Raw genomic sequence first — 22,271 nt, 5'->3', positions numbered from 1 at the left:
ACCCATCTTCCCAAAAGATACAGGGCTAAAGTTAAAAAAAAAATTATATCCATACTCTATGTTTTCATTATTAGTCTCGAGAATATTGTTCACTATAATTTCCTTCTCACTACAATTGATTTGTTTTTCCGGCTGTGAATATTCATTTACTCGGGTTTCCCCACCCCCCCCACATATATCTAAGTCTTTCCATACAATCTAAGTGCTCTGTAATGTTCTTCTCACCTTCCACATATAAAGTCTGTCAAAGAACCTTTCATTTTCTTCCTGGAGGCACTCTGCCCTTTCCCGTAGCTGCTGTCTGGAAATTCCCCCCACCACCATGACCCTGGGAAGTTCCTGAATTCAACTTCCTCTTGGGAGGATAATATCTGTGCCTTTCAGGATTATAGTTCCCCGACCAGGAATCGAACCCAGGGTCATGGCAGTGAAAGCATTGAGTCCTAACCACTGGACTACCAGGGAACTTCCAATTCCCTCTTGCATTAAAACCCCCATTTCCTGGATTCCATGTCTTCATCTCTGTTGGCTTACTTCATTTTGGTGGACACATACTTCAGTAGTTTCTAGAGAGAGACATTTCTTGCAACTTTGCATGTTTCAGAAGGACCTTAACTCTGTACTCATGTTTGTTGATATCTGGGCTGGGTATAATTCAAATAATTTTCAAACTTAGAATTTTGAAGTCCCCAATGTTCTACAGCTTTTAATTTTGCTTTGCAGAAATAAGATAATAGTACAAATCCATCATTTTTTATCCATAATTTGTTGTCTTTCTCTGAAAATCTTGAGGAACTGTTTGGAACTGGATCTTTCAACTTCACAACACTGAGCTCTCAGTCCACCCTTTGAGCTTGGAAAGTTATATCTTTCAGTCTGGGAAAGTTTCCTATATTATTTTAAGTTATGCCCTCTCCTTTATCTTCTCTTTTCTCTTTCTAGAAGTCCTACTATATGGATCCTTTATTTATCCTTTCTCTGCTACTATTATCCATCTTGATTTTTAATCTTTCTATTTTTTCATTTCTGCTATCAAAACTTTCATCTCCAAAAGTTCTGTCTTGTTCTCTGATTTTTTGATGCAAAAATGTTCTCATCCTGATATTTCTATTGAGTAACTTTTTTCAATAGAGAAACTGCTGTTGATTTTCTCTTTTGTGTTGAAGGTTTTCCTTAAATGCCTGAGAATACGAGGCTGTTCACTCAAAATCAGGAATGAATTCCTAAAGGTTGTTTGAAAGTTCTGTGGACATGGCTGGCCACAGGTGGCTTCACTTTGGGCCACAATTCAGTGACTAGACAGATACTTTACTGGACAGTCCCAACTGCTAGGCTGTGTAGATCTTTTCTATGGGATGGCTTAGTTACTGCAGAGAATGATTTTCTAGTCTCCAGGATGGGATAATTTAAACCTGCTGCTGCTGCTGCTAAGTTGCTTTAGTTGTGTCCAACTCTGTGCGACCCCAGAGATGGCAGCCCACCAGGCTCCCCCGTCCCTGGGATTCTCCAGGCAAGAACACTGGAGTGGGGTGCCATTTCCTTCTCCAATGCATGAAAGTGAAAAGGGAACGACCCCATGGACTGCAGCCTACCAGGTTCTTCCACCCATGATATTTTCCAGGCAAGAGTACTCAAGTGGGGTGCCATCGCCTTCTCCAATTTAAATCTAGCCACTAGCATTCAGAACACGGGAGAGAAGAGACCTATGACTGTTTTCGCCTTCACTGCAGCCCTCTAGCTCCCGGTGTCCTCGAGTCTGGAGAAATCAATTTCCCATCCCTTCTATGAGATGTGTGGGTAGGAGCATTTTTGTTTGGAGTGGAGGTGGGGCTCTGGAGATTTCTAATAATGCCCTTCCCTGTCTCACCTCTATCTTGTATAAATACCTGAGCCCCATTCCTGAGTCTGGCAGAGGACGTTATCAGAGAAATACTAGGAGAATATTTCCAAGCATTAAAAAGTCATATGTCTTCAAAGGGCTCGCTGAATAATGAGAAAGATAAATGAAAAAGCACACATAACAAAATATATCATGACGAGGTTTCAGAACACCGAGGTTTAAAAGCACATCCTCTACTGCATGATGTGACCGACAAGGGCTTCATTTCCAAAATATACGAGCAGCTCATACAACCCAGTAACAAAAAACAAATACCTCAGTCGACAAATGGGTAGAGGACCTAACCAGCCATTTCAAAGAAGACATACAGATGGCCAACAGGCACATGAGACGATGCTCAACCTAGATAATTATTAGAGAAATGCAAATCAAAACTACAATGAGGTACCACAGGTATTCACTGGTCAGAATGGCCATCATCAAAAATTCTACAAATAATAAACGCTGAACAAAGTGTGGAGAAAGGGGAATCCTCATACTATTGGCGGAAATGTAAACTGGTTCAGTCACTATTGAAAACAGTATGGACGTTCTTCAAAACACTGAAAACAGAGTTATACGATCTAGCAATCCCAGGCCTGGGCCTATACCAGAACAAAATTGTAACTCAAGAAGATACATGTTCCCCTATGTTCCGGGCAGCACTATTCACAATAGCCAAGATATTCAGTTCAGTTCAGTTCAGTCGCTCAGTCGTGTCCGACTCTTTGCATGCCAGGCCTCCCTGTCCATCACCAACTCCCGGAGTTCACTCAAACTCACATCCATCGAGTCGGTGATGCCATCCAGCCATCTCATCCTCTGTCGTCCCCTTCTCCTCCTGCCCCCAATCCCTCCCAGCATCAGAGTCTTTTCCAATGAGTCAACTCTTTGCATGAGGTGGCCAAAGTACTGGAGCTTCAGCTTTAGCATCATTCCTTCCAAAGAACACCCAGGGCTGATCTCCTTTAGAATGGACTAGTTGGATCTCCTTGCAGTCCAAGGGACTCTCAAGAGTCTTCTCCAACACCACAGCTCAAAAGCATCAATTCTTCGGCACTCAGCCTTCTTCACAGTCCAACTCTCGCATCCATACATGACCACTGGAAAAACCATAGCTTTGATTAGATGGACCTTTGTTGGCAAAGTAATGTCTCTGCTTTTCAATTGAAACAACCTAAATGTTGACCAGAGATGAATGGATAAAGAAGATATGGTATATTTATACAATGGAATATTTCTCAGCCATACAAAAGAATGAAATATTGTCATTTGCAGCAACATGGATGAACCTAGGGATTATCATACCTAGGGAAGAAAGTCAGACAGAGACAAATACCATACGACATCACTTATATGTGGAATCTAAAAATTGACACAAATGAATCAAGCAAAATTTCATGGTCATGGGTTGGAAGACTCAAGATAGTTAAGATGTCTTATTTTCCTCAGATGCCTATAGCGTCAGCACTATCTTGATCAAATCCTCAGCAGGCTGTTCACAGAAATTGATGAGCTGCTTCTGAAATTCGTACGCACCAAGCTCTGAAAAGGAACAAAACTGAAGGACTTACATCACCTTATCTTGAGATTTACTGCAAAGACAACACATTTTTTTTTTAAGTCATGCATTTCATTTCCAAGAGTGACTTTGATTCTTAGATGGTTCTTTTTTTAAACCATAGCCTTTTCGATTCTATGAATTCACCACCTTCTTGTTCTTTCTTAGGATACCAACTTGATTGTTTTTATATGATCTTCAGAATCATGTCTTTGCCCATCTAGGTTGCAGGATTGCTGTAAATGTCCAATGGTCTTTGGTTGTCTAAACATACTGGAAAATGAAAAAACAGTAAGGCTTTAGCTAGACTCTGAGCAAACTGTGTGTCTATGTTTATATGTGCTGGAAGAAATGTAACAGAATAATAGTTTATTCAGTTTATTTTCAGTGTAAAGGGTAACTTCACAACTGTTTTCTTACTCAAGCCCCACAACAACCCTGAAAGCATTCATGACAGGTATCCTCACTACCATTCTACAGAAGGGCAGGGAGAAATGATGAGTTTGTGGGATCACACAGCCACGAGGTGGCGCTTCAGATTTGACCTTCATCTTCGGCCTCCCTCAGTCAGCATCCAGAACTCAGGGAGCAAGTATTCTGGGAAACGGGAAAGCAAACTCCTTGGGAAGGAAAGGTGGCTGACAGCATGGACAGTGGACCCCAGGGGCGACCCCAGGCTGGCTGCGGAGCACAGTGTCGGCGGTGGGGCTGGCTCCAGGGTCTGTTCATCCCTGCGGTGTGAATCCTGGGCTCCGATCAGCCCAGAAATACTGTTTAATCAGTAACTAGATGACTTATTTTATTACCCTACTCTTGGCTCCATTTTCAGGTATATGAGAGATCATCTTGCCTAACCCAGTCATTTTACTGATAAGGAGACTGAGTCTGAGAGACAGGGAGTGACCTGTCCAAAGTCACAAGGGAGGTGTTGCTGCTGTTGTTCATCACCAAGTCGTGTCCGACTCTTTGTGACCCCATGGACTGCAGCACTCCAGGCTTCCCAGTCCTTTACCATCTCCCGGAGTTGACTCAAACTCATCTCCATCGAGTCGCTGATGTCATCAAACCATCTCAACCTACGTCACCCTTTTCTCCTTTTGCCTTCAATCTTTCCCAGCATCAGGGTCTTTTCTAATGAGTCAGCTCTTCCCATCAGGTGGCCAAAGTATTGGAGCTTCAGCTTCAGTCTTTCCAATGAATATTCAGGACTGATTTCCTTTAGGATTGACTAGTTGGATCTCCTTGTTGCCCAAGGGACTCTCAAGAATCTTCTCCAACACAATTAGAAAGCATCTTCAGCACTTAGCCTTCTTTATGGTCCAACTCTTACATCCGTACTTTGGTTACTGGAAAAACCATAGCTTTGAATCTATGGACCTTTGTTGGCAAAGTGATGTCTCCCCTTCACAAAGGGAGTGAAGCCAGTAAAACAACAAAGAGGGACGAGCCACACCAACCCTTGTGGCTGGGGTTTTATGGATGCATGGGACCAGGAGGCCCCCAGGGAAATAGGAGGCAGGCAGTTCCCACTGGCTCAGGGTCAACGGCAAACACAGCCTTCTCCCTACATGCGACCACCTCTACAGGCCAGAGAGCTGATGGAAGTGGGAGGATCTGCATGCCCACCTGGGCCTCTCCTTTCTCTTTCATAAAGTAAACATATTTGCAGGTGCACACATAAAACCCGTGCTGTGCTGTGAAGCAGGTGCTGGCCTACCACAAACAGAGGCCACACAACTCTCGTGGCCTCTTCTCACCAGCCGGCTTGAGTCAGATCCTGGAGGCTCAAGGCCAGCTCAGACAAGAGTGTGAGGAATGACTTCCTGGAGAACAGACGGACATCACAGGTGCACAAGGAGGGACTCACAGGTGCACACAAAGCTCCTGGAGGGATGACCCAGGGAGCGGGACACCAGGGCAAATCCGATCACCACGCAGTCCACCTGACTTCCTGGAGGGATGGGGGGTACCACCCCAAGACCCAGGAGTAGAGACATGTAAACCGTAGACAATATCATATTTTCTGTCAGTTTAAAGCACGCCAGTGCAAATGATGCCTATCCTCCCCAAAGTCAGGGGTTGTCCAAAAAACAAATTTATAGAAGGTAAAAAGGAAAAGGCATATCTTATTTGATGCTATAGGAAAGATCCTTGTGGGCTTCCGCAGTGGCTCGGTGGTAAAGAATCCTCCTGCCAATGCAGGAGACATGGGTTCGATTCCTGGATCAGGGATGATCCGCTGGAGAAGGGAATAGCAACCCACTCCAGTATTCTTGGCTGGAGAATCCCATGGACAGAGGAGCCTGGAGGGCTACAGTCCATGGGGTTGCAAAGAGTTGGACACGACTGAGTGAGTAAACAACAGACCCTTGTAGCCACTCTACTCCTGTTAAGTACCAAACTCACCAGAGCTAAAAGCTACATGCTTAGCAAGCAAAACTGTGTCCAAGTCAGCCTCAGAAGCCTCCTCTGGGCAGCACCCTTCGCCCAGTTCCCCGAGTGCCCCCGGATGGGCTGGCACCACTGCTCGCCGCCCAGGCCGGCTCTCCCACGGGCTCCAGGGACCAGCAGATCCAGAGCCAGCAGCTGCAGCTGGCAGCCCATTACGGTCCTTGCGGGAGAACAGCTACTGGTGAGTGCTTGTGTTTACAAACAGCAGAAAGGACAGGAACGACCCAAAAATCCACGCGAGATTCCAGTCAAAGCAGACAGGGAAAAAATAAATAGTCACACCAGGCTCTCCTTTTTAAGACTGTTCCTCGTTTGGCCAAGGTTGGGTGTGATCTGTTGGGAAGGCAGGGGATGAAGCTGAGGCTAAAGAGGTCACGGAGAGTCCTGGGAGGGGCCATGAAACGCCCTCACGTGAGGCCTGATGACGTGCTTCTGCAGCTGAGGATCAGGATCAAGGGGCAGAAGTGATGTCGCTGGCTGCAGACACTGACCTGAGGCTAGACAGGGTGGCTGGCTTCATGCACCACTCCCAGCTCCACTGTGACTGCTGGTCACAGTCTCCGTGACTCAGTATACCCACCAGGTGGGACAGATTTCAATTCTTTTGTAAGAGTTATTTGTTTCTTTATTTTTGACTGATCTGGGTTTTAACTGCACACAGGCTTTCTCAAGCTGAGGAGGGTGGTGGCTACTCTCTAGTGGCGGGACACGGCTCTAGAGCATGGGCTCAGTAGTTGCAGCACACAGGTTAGCTGCTCTGCAACACGTAGGATCTTCCCAGCCCGGGGATCGAACCTGTGTCCCCAGCATTGGCACGTGGATTCTTAACAACTGGACCACCAGGGAAGCCCAGGATGGATGTCAATTCCATGATGAGAACCAGAAAATATCCGTGAGATGGTTCAAACAAGAAAGCATGGTGTGCATGCCTGCAATCATTTCCCAAGGTGAGGGTCCATCTCGTGCGACTTCGAAGATGCCTTTATTTTCAAGAGGAAAAGACAAAGCCAGCATAACTCCCTTGGCCACTTCCCAATGCCAGGTCAAGTTAGATCCTGGCAAGAGTCCCTAGAAACTCAGCGTGGCTCAAGGCCACCAGAGATGACAGAGCAAAGAGTTAATTCCAAAACCTAACACTGTCTTTGTCACCCTGGGAGATACTGAGTGTAATACAATGTATAGCACTGAGATACCAGGGGTGAACCTGGAGAAAGGCCCCTTCTTCAAGTTGCTAGTTATAAAGGGACCCTGTCTCTAGGCAGGAGGGGCCCTACTTAGATGGGCTCTCTCCAGTTTAATCAGCAGCATAGGCTTACCTGGTGGGCCAGTGGATAAGAATCCACGTTGCAATGGTTTGATCCCTGGTCTGAGAAGACCCCATATCGGGTAGCTAAGCCTGAATGCCACAACTATTGAGCCCAAGCTCTAGAGTCCACGAGCCCACAACTACTGAAGCCCACATGCCCTAGAGCCTGTGCTCCGTAACAGAGAAGCCACTGCAATGAGAAGCCCGTGCACCTCAGCTAGAGCAGTCCCCGCTCTCTGCAAGTAGAAAAAACCCAGGCACAGCAACGAAGACCCAGCACAGCCAAAAAGTAAATACATAAATCTTAAAAAACCAGCACCCATCAAAAAACACTCAAGCGGCTGTAGGCAGGAAGCAGCCGACATGCAGGCTCTCAAGGGCAGGGACTTCACTCACTCTGCGGTCACTGCAGTCCCAGCCCTGCACAATGACCGGCACAGAGAGGACACTTGATCTGCTCATCACAGGATGACTGAAGCAACAAAGGAGAAGGGAAAAGGCACCCACTTCAGAATCCACTCACTCACCAGCCCTGGGGCGACTGATTCCCCAAAGAAGCCAGATTCTCAAGAAACAAGAGGCTCTCCTCAATCGCACCACCCCAGCATTTCCCAGACTTGCCTGGTGCGAAAAATAATGATTAAAATACACCAGCGAAAGGAGCATAGGGCTTGCCCAGTGTCCAGAACCCCTGGCCCCTTTCCTAGGAGGTTCAGATGCTGCGGGGCAGGGGCACCACCCCAGGGTCTGCAAGCTTAACCCACATCCCAGGTCATTCTCGGGAAATGGATCTGAAGAGTACCAGCCAGGCCGCCTACCCTTTCCTGGAGGCTGCTGACCCGGCCCACCCACCTCCCCTCTCAGTGAGAGGAGCCTGCCAGCTGGGTCATGTCAGTTTCAGTTGGCCTATTTTAAGCAACCGCCTGGGATGCAAGGTACCTGCAAGAGGGGCTGGACTTGGCGTCCAAGCTCAGGGCCCCCCCACAACAGCTTATGAGCAGCACCCAGAAGTCCCGGAGGCTGCCAGCAGACACACACTGCCAGCCGAGGCTCGTCAGCGGCTGATAGCCTCCCTGAGCTCTCTGCCTTCTTGTTGCTCGACCCTCTGACCCTTCCCTTTCAACCTGGTCTCTTCTCTCAGCTGCTGACCTGCCAGGAAATGGGTGAGGTGCCGGGGCCCTACAGAGAATCCAGAATTACCTGCAGATCTGTGACCCCAAGGCATCCAGGAGAATAGAAAGCTGAATCAGAGCCAACGGCTCCCACTGGAGGAAATAAACCCAAACTCTGTACACCTGGTCAGAGCTGGACGGAAAGTTCCCAGGGTCTGACTCAGTCAACTGTGGGCACAGGACCTGGTGATTCTCTGCCAGTCAGCGTCCGGCTCCTGCAGGTTTCACACCTGTATCCCCTCCCCATTCTTGGCACTGCCCAGGGTCCCGCCTGGCCACACCACTGTGGCACCAGGACCACACACACCTGCAACCAGCTTCGGCAGATACAAGCCTCTTTCTTTTACGAGGGGTCAGGCTGGGTGGATTTCTACCCCTCCAACACTGGTCTGGGCGTGCTAACCTTGTCCTCAGCCAGGTGGCCCCCAGACCTGTGAGGAAGTAGGTTGGTGCCCATCCCGCCACCCTGAAAGGCTCGGCGCCCATCACCACCTCCGAAGCCCAGTGTGTCCCCGAGGACAAAGCCGGGGCCCAGCCCCTCCAGGAAGTGTCTGTGGACCACCTCAGTCCACAGTCTTTGTCCCTGGGACCTCTCCTCCCTTAGACCCTTGGCATCCATGATATCCCCAGGGCACAGCGGGCAGACAGGCAGTCCTGGGAGGTCAGGCGCCCCAGTTTCCTCTTTCTACTGCTTCTCTCCCCCACACCCTCTACCCTTGACTTTGCCCAGGGTTAAAACCTGATTGACAGACTGACTGAAGGACTTCGCTCTTCACAGCCAGAACTAAGTAGCCTACCCAAGACAGGTTCCAAGGCCCAGGGAACTTTCCAGACCTGCCTCCACTCCCCTGGAAGCGGAGAGAAAGCTCAGTCTACCCAGGGATCAGCTGACAGCTCGCCAAGCTCTCTGGTGTCAGCCACCCCGCCACGTGCTATACCTTCAGCATCTAACTTTAGACCTTCCTGGTCTCTTCCTCTCCCAGTCCTCAGTTACACGCTCCCCCTCTTTTGTAATTCCAAGCAGAGAATTCTATCTCAGATGGGCTCCAAGATTCTATAACAGAGCAGCACCCCTCAATACAGCCAGTCTCTTTGATCCCACAAACTTTGCCCCCACTGTGTCCTTTTTGGTCAGAAACCCTCTTCCGGGCCCAGCCACACCCACCTTCCTCCTGTCACCTGACCGGGAGCAGACGTATCTGCCTGCAGGGGCAAAACCAGGCACATTCCCCCAGAAGCTGAACCAGAAAGAAACTGAACAAGAAACTTAGAAACTAACAAGACTAAGAAGCTAACAAAGGAGAAAGGAGCACCATGCAATTTCTTTTCATCTTTCTTCTTGACTTTATTCTCACTGAGCCCAAGGGCCAGTTTCATGGGATAGTGCTTTTTTTAGTCATTAACACTTTTGTTGAGATCACTGTAAATTCAAATGCAGTCGTAAGAAATAATACCAAGATCTCTTGTACGCTTCACCCGTCTCCCTCAATAGTAACATCTCATAAGACTATAACACCACGACACTGCTATAACCCACAGATCTGATTCAGCTTTCCCATTTTACTTGTACTGATTATTAAGTTCCATAAGGTTTTATCACTGGTGTATGTCTGTGTATGTATATGTCTGTGTATCTATCAACAGTCAGGATTCTGAACCAAGACTTCCCTGGCAGTCCAGTGGTTAAAACTCCTTGCTTTCAGTGCAGCAGGCATGGATTCGACCCCATGGACTGTAACCCGCCAGACTCCTCTGTCCACGGGATTCTCCAGACAAGAATACTGGAGTGGGCTGCCATTTCCTTCTCCAGGTTATCTTCCTGATGCAGGGATCGAACCCGAGTCTCCTGCATTACAGGCAAATTCTTTACCATCTGAGCCACCAGAAAGGCCCCAGGAATGTTAGAAGAGTGAAAGTGTGAAAGTGTTAGTTGCTCAGTCGTGTCCGACTCTTTGCGACCCTGGACTGCAGCCTGCCAGGCTCCTCTGTCCATGGGATTCTCCAGGCACGAATGCCGGAGTGGGTTGCCATTTCCTCCTCCAGGGCCAGGAACATTAGCTCAACTGCAAATCTAGCAGTTTGGGAGAAAGCACTGAATATGCAAACAAGAAAGCCCCATCCCCAGGGAGAGGCCTGGAGGCCCCAGTCCACGATTACAACCCGTGCAAGGACAGAGCGAGCAGAGAACTGTGGAACTGGGTCTGGTCCCATCCCCTGGGGGCCACCCGTTCTGGGGAAAACAGCTTTTAGGGCTACAGCCAGCGTTACAAAACTTTCCCTTCCCCCAGGGCACTCGGCATCACAATAGCCCAGCATATTAGCGTTGCAATAGAACCAGCCCCGTTCCTCCCAGCTCCTCCAGCTCCAAGCAGCTACAAAAACACTCCTCTGGGTCTGCTCTTTGTCCAGCTCAAATGCTCAACTCAACCAACCGTTCAAACTGTTTCCTGAACCTCTGGTCGTCTGGTGCCACTTCACAGGAGCAACGTTCCCGTTAAGACTTGGAACCCAGAATTCAGCAGCAGAATTCAAGCAGGTCGGGGCTGTTTGTCAATTTCTTCCCCTAGCCCTTTGGCTCTGTTTCCATTCACTGTTCCATAACACAGGCAATTAGCACACACAAATACCACAAATAAAATAACAATACAGAATGACACATCCACTTGATGAAACTTGACACAGCAATCAAGAATAGCTTTTCAAAGAGTAGGAAAAAACTCTCTAAAACACAATGTTAACTGAAGAAAAACAAAGTCAGTGTTGGGCCCTTCCCACCCTTCCAAACTCCCGCTTAGGTGCCTCCTCTGAGAAGCTCCGCAGGAAAGCCCTGCCCCTTCCAGTCTCCCCAGCGTCCCAAGCACAGCTCCAGCGGCAGTTGGTCAGTGCTCAAGGTCAACCACCTGCTCCTTAAGGATGGAGGTGGGGAACGGGAGGGAGCCATGTCTTGTTCCACAATCCTAGCATGCATAAAGATCTGTAATAAATGTGTGATGAATTAGTTCATTACAACCATGCCTTTAGCTGCAGAACAGGAAGAACATTATGATTCCATTTGGGAAAGAATATATGTACACATAATATTAATATGCATACAAGTATTGGTTCATGCCTAAAAGACTGGGGGAATAGAAATCAAACTACTTATAGGGATTCTGAAACCTGGGGGAGAAAATTTCAGAGGAATTTTACTGTGTATATTTCTACATTGCTCAACTTTTAAAAAACAGTCCTGAGGCACCCCTGGTGGTCCAGTGGTTAGGAAACTGCCTGCCAATGAAGGAGACACAGGTTTCATCCACGGGTTCGATCCCTGGTCCGGAAAGATCCCACATGCAGTGGAGCAACTAAACCCGTGGGTCACAACTACTGAGCCTACGTGTGCTACTGAATCCCACTCGCCCTAGAGCCCGTGCTCTGCAACAAGGAAGCCACCGCAATGAGAAGTCTGCACACCATAAGAAGAGTAGCCCCTGCTCACCACAACTAGAGAAAACCCACACAGCCAAAGATAAATAAGAGTCTTTTCCTAACTTCAACAATCAGAAAAAAGAAAGCAACTTTTTAATAGAAAATATACACAGGCAATACCAAGATGTTAAAAAGCCTCTCTAGGGAATTCCCTGACGGTCCAGCAGTTAGGATTGCACGCTTTCACTGCTGAGGGCCTGGGTTCAACCCCTGGTCAGGGAACTAAGATCCCAGAAGCCGTGAGATGTGGCCAAAAATAAATAAAATAAAATATGAAAATAATTGTTTAAAGTATGACCAAGTAAAAACGCTGGGGAGCGGGGAGATTTACTTGACATTTTAGGGAGACACATTACAGGCCTGGCTTCGTCAACTCAAAACTCTGGGTCTGCCGTGGCGTCCTGAGGGCTCCTTGGACTCCTTCGGTCCCAGCCGTGGGGGGCTGAAGGCTTGGCATCTGCAGTCAGGGTGGTGCGCTCACTCTCAGTGAAGCCGGAAAGAGTGCTATTCTGCACGGCCTCTCCGGAGGCAGCCCAGGGCCTTCTGACTCATGATTAAGTCATCCCAGGTGTCAGCCTTTCCCTCCCGGTAGGATGCCAACGACAGAGACGATTTCTCCAAGACCACATCAGAGCTATTTCGATATAAGAAACGACACAGGAAGGATGCAGGGACAGCCCCAAGGCCACCGCCCTGAGCGACTTGGGTGAGCAAGGGCACCCTCTTGGGCACAGCTGTGCAGCGAGACACCCGTTCCTCCAGCCTGCAGCCCTCCACTGTGCCCAGCAGACAGGAGGCTGAGACGCCTTCCGGAACATACACTGCACATGTACAACCACACACTAGGCAAAACCCCTGTAACATGGCACAGACTGCACAGAACACGAAAAACTATAGCTGATTCGTTTCCTCTGGCAGGTGAAGTTCTTCTATGTTAAAATTCCCACTATGGGCTTCCCTGGCGGCTCAGTGGTATAGAGTTAGCCTGCCAACGCAGGGTTGATCCCTGGTCAGGGAAGATCCCACTGCAGCAGAGCAACTAAGACCTTGTGCCACAACTGCTGAGCCTGTGCTCCAGAGCCGGGGAGTCGAAACCCCGGAAGCCCACGCGCCCTTGAGCTGGTGCTCCACAACAAGAGAAGCCACCGCAAGGAGAAACCAGGGCACTGCAACGAAGAGTAGCCCCCCTCTCGCCACAACTAGAGAAAAGCCCGCACAGAAACGAAGGCCCAGCACAGCCAAAAATAAATAAATTTAAAAAAAATTTTTTTAATTCTAATAAAATAATTTTTAACCATGCGTATCCTAAACAAAAGCTACATTTTTCAGCGTCCTCTCCAGTCGGTCTCCTGGTTTACCAGGTGAGGTTTACCAACCTCATCAAAGGAGAAACCAGTCGGGTGTGGTGTGAGAGGTCGGCAGTGGACCCATGTTGGTGCCTGGTGCTCAGGACTCTCTGTCCAACCATGTGTTCCAGGGCTTTCCTGGGGATGTGCGTCAATCACCCACCCTTCGGAATACAACTGTACAACGGCTTTGCGGTTAAGGCCGCAGACTTTGAAGTCGCACAGATCTAGGTTTGAACTCTCACTCTGCCTCTAACTGCCTTTCGGCCATTCCGTCGGTTCAGTCCTGTCACTCAGACACGTCCAACTCTTGGCGACCCCATGGACTGCAGCACACCAGGCTTCCCTGTCCATCACCAACTCCTGGAGCTTGCTCAAACTCATGTCCATTGAGTCGGGGGTGCCATCCAACCATCTCATCCTCTGTCGTCCCCTTCTCCTCCTGCCTTCAATCTTGTCCAGCATCAAGATCTTTTCAAATGAGTCAGTTCTCTGCATCAGGTAGCCAAAGTATTGGAGTTTCAGCTTCAGCATCAGTCCTTCCAATGAATATTCAGGACTGACTGATTTCCTGAATATTAGGATGGACTGGTTGGATCTTCTTGCTGTCCAAGGGACTCTCAAGAGTCTTCTCCAACACCACAGTTCAAAGGTATCAATTCTTCAGCGCTCAGCTTTCTTTACAGTCCAACTCTCACATCCATACATGACTACTGGAAAAACCAGAGCTTTGACTAGACAGACCTTTGTCGGCAAAGTAATATCTCTGCTTTTTAATATGCTTTCTAGGTTGGTCATAGCTTTTCTTCCAAGGAGAAAGTGTTTTTTAAATTCATGGCTGCAGTCACCACGGCTGCAGTGATTCTGGAGCCCCCCAAAATAAAGTCTTTCACTGTTTCCATTGTTTCCCCATCTGTTTGCAATCAACTGATGGGACTGGATGCCATGATCTTCAGTTTTTAAATGTCGAGTTTTAAGTCAGCTTTTTCACTCTCCTCTTTCACCTTCAAGAGGTTCTTTAGTTCCTCTTCACTTTCTGCCATTAGAGTGGTATCATCTGCATATCTGAGGTTGTTGATATTTCTCCTGGCAATCTTGATTCGAACTGTGCGTCATCTAGCCCAGCATTTCACATGACGTACTCTGTATATAAGTTAAATATGCAGGGTGACAATATACAGCCTTGACTTACTCCTTTCCTAATTGGGAACCAGTCTGTTCCATGTCCTGTTCTAACTGTTGCTTTGTGAGGTGCATACAAATTTCTCAGGAGGCAGGTAAGGTGGTCTGGTATTCCCATCTCTTGAAGAATTTTTCAGTGTGCTGTGATCTACACAATCAAAGGCTTTGGTGTAATCAATAAAGCAGAAGTAGATGTTTTTCTGGAACTCTCTTGCTTTTTCAATGATTCAACGGATGTTGGCAATTTGATCTCTGGTTCCTCTGCCTTTTCTAAATCCAGCTTGAACATTCAGAATTTCACAGTTCATGTACTGTTGAAGCTTGGCTTGGAGAATTTTGAGCATTACTTTGCTAGCATGTGAGATGACTGCAATTGTGCAGTAGTTTGAACATTCTTTGGCATTGCCTTTCTTTGGGATTGGGCCATTATGCAAACCTTTTGAATCTCAGTACTGTCATCTGTTGGTGCTTCCCAGGTGGCGCAGTGGTAAACAATTTACCTCCCAAGGCAGGAGACGCAAGAGACATAGATTTGATCCCTGGTGGGGAAGATCCCCTGGAGGAGGAAATGGCAATCCACTCCAGTATTCTTCCTTGGAGACTCCCATGGACAGGGGAGCCAGGTGGGCTACCGTCCACAGAGTCACAAAGAATCAGACACGACTGAGCAACTGAATGCACATGGTCATCTATAAACTAGGCATTTTTCTCCTATAGTTTCTGTGAGGATAAGAAAGAATAAACCAAAGTGCTCATATTTAGTGATGGGTAGTAATGACTGTCATCCTATTCTTCTTCACATTTCGCCACCATCACCACCAATCCAAGAGAACAAAGGATCCAAGATTCTGAGCTGCTAGTCAACCATCACAAGGATTCTAAAGATTCTGTTGCTAAGCCTAGAGGAACAAGCAAATTCTGAAAACGTGAGCTTCCAAGATGGAATTCTTAGTAGGAATCTGCTTCTAGAAAAGTTCTTAGCAAAGAAAAAAGGGCAAATACTACCCACAAACATTGAGCAAACCCCAAACACTCTTCTCACCACTGCCAGCCCGGGTGAGAGTTCCACGAGCCTCTCAGAAGTTCCCAGTGACCCTTCCTATACTACCAAATGGTTATTATAAATATGTTAAGTCCCAGAAAGTCCCAAGAAGAAAAATCCATTTTCTTACCAAATCAAATCAGCTCTTACCCTTAGTGCTTCATCCCTTTCTGAGCCCACTGGGCTACTAGCCCTGTATTTCACTAAGGCAGTCCAAGTGGAATATAGCAAAGCCAGACTGCTTGGGTTCAAATCCTGATCTCACCACTGTTTCGCTCTGTGACCTTAGGCAAGTTACTTAGCCTCTCTGTGCTCCACTTCCTTCACTTATAAAAGGATAATAACAGTACTGATGCTAAGAGGTATAATACATGGTCCATGCTCAATAAACTCAGCAATGATTAGCATTCTAAACACTCCAGCAGCATGCATGTGGCCAGAAGCCACATGTTTGGGACCTGGGCTCCTTGGGGGTTTGTCACACAGTCGCTACTTTTCTAAGAATAGACTTTCTCTTTTAGGAGACATGAGCCAATAGCCTGGGCAGAACCACAGACCAGAGAAGGGGATGACACCAGGGGAACTCCAGAACCACAGCAGCCACAGACCACAGCTGGCCGTCAGGTGTGGGCAGAGGAAGGGGGGCTGTGATGAGATGCATCCCCCACCAAGGAGCCAGCTCATGGAGACTCCCAGGGGTTTGCAGGCGACACAGCCTTCTTCCTTGGGCAGCTGTCAAGCTAGTGCCATCTTCTCTTACCCTCAGTTTTCCCGTGTCCTAAATGAAGGCCATGGATTTCCAGGTGTTCCCAGGACCAAGGTGGAGGGAAGGCTGGGTAAGAGCTGAGGAACACAGGCTTCCTGTCCAATCACAGCACCCAGGTCTCAGTAACGCCCCCCAACCCCCAACCGCACACACCTCCCAGCACAGGGCCTTCCCCTTCCGGAGGGGCCAGCACAGAACCGAGAAAGAAGGAAGTACTTAAAGTTCTGTTTTATGTGGTGGGAGGGAGAAAGGGTTGAGTAGCCAGTCTCAGCACCGTTTCCCTTTCCCAGGAGGACCTTGTTCATAGAAGCTGAGTAAAGGGAGGAGAAATAAAGAGGGTCTCCATCACTGGGGAGACATCCCCTGTGTTCTGGAGACAGGCCACACACCTGTACACCAGGCTGAACCTTATAAAGGGCTTGCATGTAAATTATCCCTTTTAATCTTTGCAACAAGCCTGTAACATACATACCATTTTTATAACACAGAAACTGAAGCATAGAAAGATTAGGTAACATCTCTGAGATCACCTTGAGGGAAAGCAGTGGCACCAGGTCTTGGCTCCACATTAAATATTCCTGTCACCACGTCACAGGTGGCTCTGGCTATAATTCACCTACCCTGGTCCTTCAAGCCTGAGTCAGACATCCCTCCTAAGTGGCCCCCCAGCTTCTCCAGAACCCAGTTCTTACCATGAAAAATCAAATATCTCTATGCTACACTATGGCATCACTGACTCAATAGACATGAGTTTGAGCAAACTCTGGCAGATAGTGAACGACAGAGGAGCCTGGTGTGCTGCAGTCCGTGGAATCGCAGAATCAGACACAAATGAGCAACTGAACAATAATAACATTGCTACACTATACTGGGCGGTCCCTGAAGGCAGAGATTGTGTGGCTGGGCTCTCCCTCAAGACTACTGCCCAGGGCCTGGCACTTGCTCTGTCGATGAGCACCTAATAACTATCTGTCATGTGGATGACCAACTACCTAAGAGAGGAGACCCTGAGAATAGCCAGAGCTGCAAAGCCTGGCCCCCAAGACATCTGATTTTGACCCCACCAAATCTGCTCTCCTAATCCTGGTCTCTGCATGCCGAGGGGACACTGAGTCTTACCAGGCAACACCGACTTTAGAAAGAACCAAGGACTCCTTCTAAACAGCTGCCTGACCACCATCTAAGGCTCGACTGGGGCCAAGACACCCAGTGAGGCAGGCTTCCCAGTTATCGTCAGTGTCCATGATAACTGACATCCGTGTCCCTACTTGCATGCAGGCTGGGCTCATGGTCGCCAGACAGGACATGCACATCAGGTCTCTACAAACACCAGGGAACACAGAGATGGCCACCTCCCACTTAATAGTAATAGGATCAGGTGGAGGGCGCTGGGGCCAGAGTCATCAGTCTTGGGAAGGAGGCAGCCAGATCCAAGCATCACCAAACAGAACCTTTCTCCCTCCACAAAGGGATGGAAGTGGCCAAGAGAAAGGAACTCAAAAGCAACAGCGCTTCTGAGGGACTCAGCGTGACCCAGACTGGCTCTGCTAACACAGAGGACAAACCCAGGGGCAGCGGCTGCACTCCTGGTCAGAAGACAGCTGAGGCAGAGTCCGCAGACCCTGGCTGCAAACATGGCAGGGTGATCCAGAGTGTGAGAGAGCTGGGGAAGCAGGAAGCAGGAAGGCACAAGGGGAGACTTCCTGGAGAAACTGAAATGAGTTTTGGGCACAGCAAGCTACTTTCTTCAGGACAGTGGTAAACAACCGCTCAGTCATGTCTGATTCTTTGCGACCCCATGGACTATAGTCCACCAGGCTCCACTGTCCATGGGATTCGCTGGGCAAGAGTACTGGAGTGGGTAGTCATTTCCTTCTCCAAAGGATCTTCCCATCCCAGAGGTTGAACCTGAGTTTCCTGCATTGTAGGCAGATTCTTTGCTGTCTGGGCGGCCAGGGGAGCCCAGTCAAAGTGAAAGTGAAAGTGAAGTCGCTCAGTTATGTCCAACTGTTTGCGACCCATGGACTGTAGGCCACCAAGCCTCTCCTTCCCTGGGATTCTCTAGGCAAGAATACTGGAGTGGGTTGCCATTTCCTTCTCCAAAGGATCTTCCCATCCCAGGGATTGAACCTGGGTTTCCTGCATTGTAGGCGGATTCTTTGCTGTGTGAGCCGCCAGGGGAGCCCAGAGTCACGTCTAATTTTCATGCACATCTCTTACCATGGCTCTCAAGAGCGTAAGGGCCTCCAGGGAAATAGCCAGATCTTATTCGTCTTTGAGAGCCCGGCCCAAGACCGGGACACGGTACTGCCGGTTACAAGGAGGAGCTTGGCGGGAGGAAAGATGGAGTGATCCACGTGGGAGAAAACGGCAGAATTGGCGTGGAGAATGGATGAGCTTCACGGAAGCTGAGAAATGAGGAGGGACCAAAGGGGAAGGAAGTGAGGGCTGACGGGTGGCCGTGGGAGTTCAAAGGCCAGTGTGGCATGTGGGCAGTGTCAGCTGGAGAGGGTCCCTGAAAGGGAAGTGAGGAAGAGGGAGGGAAGAAAAACAGTCCTGAAATAACACCACCAGACAGCAGGCTTTCTGCTGAGAAGGCAGGGCTCTAGAGCTCCTATTAACAGGCAATTATCAGGGATTCGCAAACACAGAAATTATGGAAAGGAAACATCAGCCGCCAGCAGGGCAGACAACTGGCCACAGACCCCAGCCTCCAGACTGGGTGCTGAGTCCTGCTTCCTCCCACACAGGGTGGCCAAGTGGAGAAAAGAATGCCCACCTCAGTTGTGATTGGTGGCTCAGGGCACCAGGGCAGACCCTAAATCTAGTCTTTGGCAAGCTCCCTCAGTCTGCACACCACTGGAGAAATGGACTGATCGGTGAGACCTCCCAAATCAGGCCCAATGTGGGCCCAACCACCTAGTGTGGGCCAGTAGAGGAGCTCATTGGCCCCAGGGTCTCAGGAGAGAGGGGGACAGGCCCATGTTTGCAGAGCCCCAAACACCTCCTGCGTCTCAGCAGCCCTCAGTGCCCATGACCTGGCGTGCAGGGGACACTGGGGGCCCCACTACAGGGAGGTGGAGGCCTGGCTGCCAGTCCTGCCTGGGCACTGCCACCTAGGGTGCCCTTTTACTGCCATCAGTAAAGAAACTAACAACCCATTTCCACTCTCTATGGTAAGATTCAATGTTTTCAAGTTCCCAACTCATTAGAAAAAACCCTGAGGCTGGGAAAGATCGAACGCAGAAGGAGAAGAGGGGGCGACAGAGGATGAGATGGTTGGATGACGTCACCAATCCAATCGACATGAGTTTGAGCAAACTCCAGGAGATGGTGAAGGACAGGGAAGCCTGGCGTCCTGCAGTGCATGGGGTCGCAAAGAGTCAAACACGACTGAGCGGAACAGGGCTGACCGACTAAACAACAGCAACAAAGATTCTTTCCGCCAAACGAGAGCTCCCTGCTTCAGAGTCTCCAACAGGTTCAAGACACAGGTTCCCACTTCCTTCCCAAAGGGCTCCATCCGCCTTCCCAGAAGACCAAGCAAGCCCCACCCTGGAGTCCTAAGCTTCACGTTGTATGGCAACCGAAGTTCTGGGCTCCCGGTTGCCCTCTGCCCGGGGGGCTCAGATGCCTTCTGACCAGTAAGACAAGAGTAAATTCCCGCAGAGGCCAAGGATTCCAGAACGCTAGAGCCGCCTGGAAACTTCCCTCCCCGGCCCAAACCCCCGCTCACAGCCTGCGCCGCGGCTTCCTTCCCGAGGGGCACGGACCGCGTGGAGATAACCAGGTGCCGAGACGAGCCCACTTCCAGGCCCGGGGTTGGGGTTAGGGAGAGGGCCGGGGGAGGGGACCGCGGGGCTGAGCCGAAGGTCCGGCCAGGCACCCGCCAAGCAGGAAATTCCACCTGTCGGGCCGGCGCCGCGGCCACAAACCGGCAGCGCAGCGGCTCCCTCGGCCGAGACAAGCGAGGCGCTGCCGGTTCCCCGGTCCCCCTGGTACCCCCGGCGCCAAACACCCCCCCGGTTCCCTGTCCCCCCCGGGCCCCCCTCGGAGCCCCCCGACCCCGGAGCCCCCGCGCGTCCCGCCTCGACGGCGCTCGCGCCTCCCACCTCCGGCCGCGAGGTGTACTTGAGTCCAGCGCCGAGGGCACCGGAGCCGCCTGCGCCCCCGCGCGCCCGCTCGCTCTTCATGGTCCCGGAGGCCGTGGGGCTCTAGCCATCGCCGGGGGGCCGGGGCCGGGGCGCGGGACGGGCCTCGTTCAGATCGCAGGCCCAGCGCTCCGGCCGCCCAGGCTCTGCCCGGCCCTTCCTGTCGAGCGCAGGTAGTTTCAGGGTGTGGCTCCCGGGTGGCCCCGCCCCGACCGCCGCGCCGCCGCACCTTCCCGGCCCGTGCCCTCCCCGCCCTCGCCCCCACCCCTGCCCACTCCTCCCCCATCTCAGTCCCCTCCCCTTCCCCATTCCCACCCCCATCTGCCCCCACCCACAGGGCTCGCGGCTGCCTCCTCCCCTGGGGAGCCGGGAAGCTCGGCCACCTCCTGAAGGTGGTGGAGCCGCCAGGCTGACTACCTGCCTCGAGGTGGCCCTCGGCTCGCACTGTGCCCGGCACCGAAGAGGCCAGCGGGAAGGACCGAGCGATGGCGAAACTTAACCCTTCTGCCCTCCTCCTCGCCTAGAAGTGGCCCTTTCCCCTGGAAGACAGCCTCCCAGCCGCCTCTCGGAGGCCTGCCACGATTTCCTTCCGTCCCTGCCTCCCTCCATCTTCAAGCTCTCTTCACCTAGCTCCACATCCAGGTCCCACGTAGAACCCCTCCAAACCCAAACAAAACCCAGGAACGCCCCTGGGCCAGCCTGCCCCTCCAGCCACTGCTCGCCATCCCTCCTGCCAGCAGCTGCCCGCCCAGCCCTCCCCAAGTTCCTCAACCCCGTGCCGTCTTCTCTGTCCTGGGCTCCATCACCCATCTGCAGCATCTGATACCCATAGATCCAAGCCTCCAATGCCCACCTTCCCTGGATTGTAGTCCTACCTTCTTGCCCCTAAACATCAAGGTTCCTAAAGCTCTCTCTTTCAGCCTGTTTTTCCTCTACACTTTCTCAGCAACTCATCTTATGGTTTCAAGGAGGTAAATCTGGGATTTCCCTGGTGGTCCAGTGGCTAAGATTCAGGGGGCTGGGGTCGATCCCTGGTCAGGGAACTAGATCACCCCATGTTGCAATTAAGACCTGGAGAAGCCAAATAAATATTTTTTAAAACCCACAAAGCCAACATGCCCTGCATTGTTAAAATAACTTAAAAAGGAGGTAAGTCAATGGCAACCCACTCCAGTACTCTTGGCTGGAAAATCCCATGGATGGAGGAGCCTGGTAGGCTGCAGTCCATGGGGTCACTAAGAGTTGGACACAACTGAGTGACTTCACTTTCACTTTTCACTTTCATGCACTGGAGAGGGACATGGCAGCCCACCCCAGTATTCTTGCCTGGAGAATCCCAGGGATGGGGGAGCTTGGAGGGCTGCAGTCCATGGGGTCACTAAAAGTCGGACACAACTGAAGCGACTTAGTAGCAGCAGTCTGCCTTCCTAGCATTGACATTACAAAAGAGTGGCAATCTGGCATTAACAGTTCTTTGGGAACTTCTCCATGCTCTACTGGTATTACACAGTCAACAAGTAATACTGAGCACAGACTGTGTGCTGAGCCTTGCTCTAGGTACTTGGAGACAAGAATAAACAAAATAAAAGCCCCCCTTTGCAGCCAGCAAAGGTACATCTAGTCAAAGCTATGGTTTTTCCAGTAGTCATCTATGAATGTGAGAGTTGGACTATAAAGAAAGCTAAGCGCCGAAGAATTGATGCGTTTGCACTGTGGTGTTGGAGAAGACTCTTGAGAGTCCCTTGGACTGCAAGGAGATCCAACCAGTCAATCCTAAAGGAAATCAGTCCTGAATATTCATTGGAAGGACTGATGCTGAAGCTGAAACTCCAATACTTTTGCTACCTGATGCAGAGAACTGACTCATTTAAAGAGATCTTGATGCTGGACAAGATTGAAGGCAGGAGGAGAAGGGGACGACAGAGGATAAGATGGTTGGATGGCATC

The 22,271-nt window shown here is 50.1% G+C and overlaps 1 protein-coding gene across 2 annotated transcripts in view; it reads right to left on the bottom strand.

Moving 5' to 3' along the window:
- Window positions 1-20,611, bottom strand: part of ST14 (ST14 transmembrane serine protease matriptase) — a 38,634-nt gene extending 18,023 nt beyond the window's left edge. Inside the window, exon 1 of one of the 2 annotated variants that reach the window (XM_069565647.1) lies at window positions 20,286-20,611. In XM_069565647.1, coding sequence (XP_069421748.1) covers window positions 20,286-20,366 — 81 coding nt within the window. In that variant the 5' untranslated portion in view covers window positions 20,367-20,611. Of the gene's footprint in view, window positions 1-16,167; window positions 16,348-20,285 lie in introns of those variants that run through there. The other variant, XM_069565648.1, reaches the window with a different exon arrangement.
- Between the last annotated feature and the right edge of the window lie 1,660 nt (window positions 20,612-22,271).

The sequence above is a fragment of the Ovis canadensis genome, chromosome 21 (genome assembly GCF_042477335.2).
Source record: "Ovis canadensis isolate MfBH-ARS-UI-01 breed Bighorn chromosome 21, ARS-UI_OviCan_v2, whole genome shotgun sequence".
In the NCBI taxonomy this organism is placed as follows: Eukaryota; Metazoa; Chordata; class Mammalia; order Artiodactyla; family Bovidae; genus Ovis; species Ovis canadensis.
Note: the sequence above shows the minus strand (reverse complement) of the source record. Positions and strands in the feature narration are given on the sequence as shown.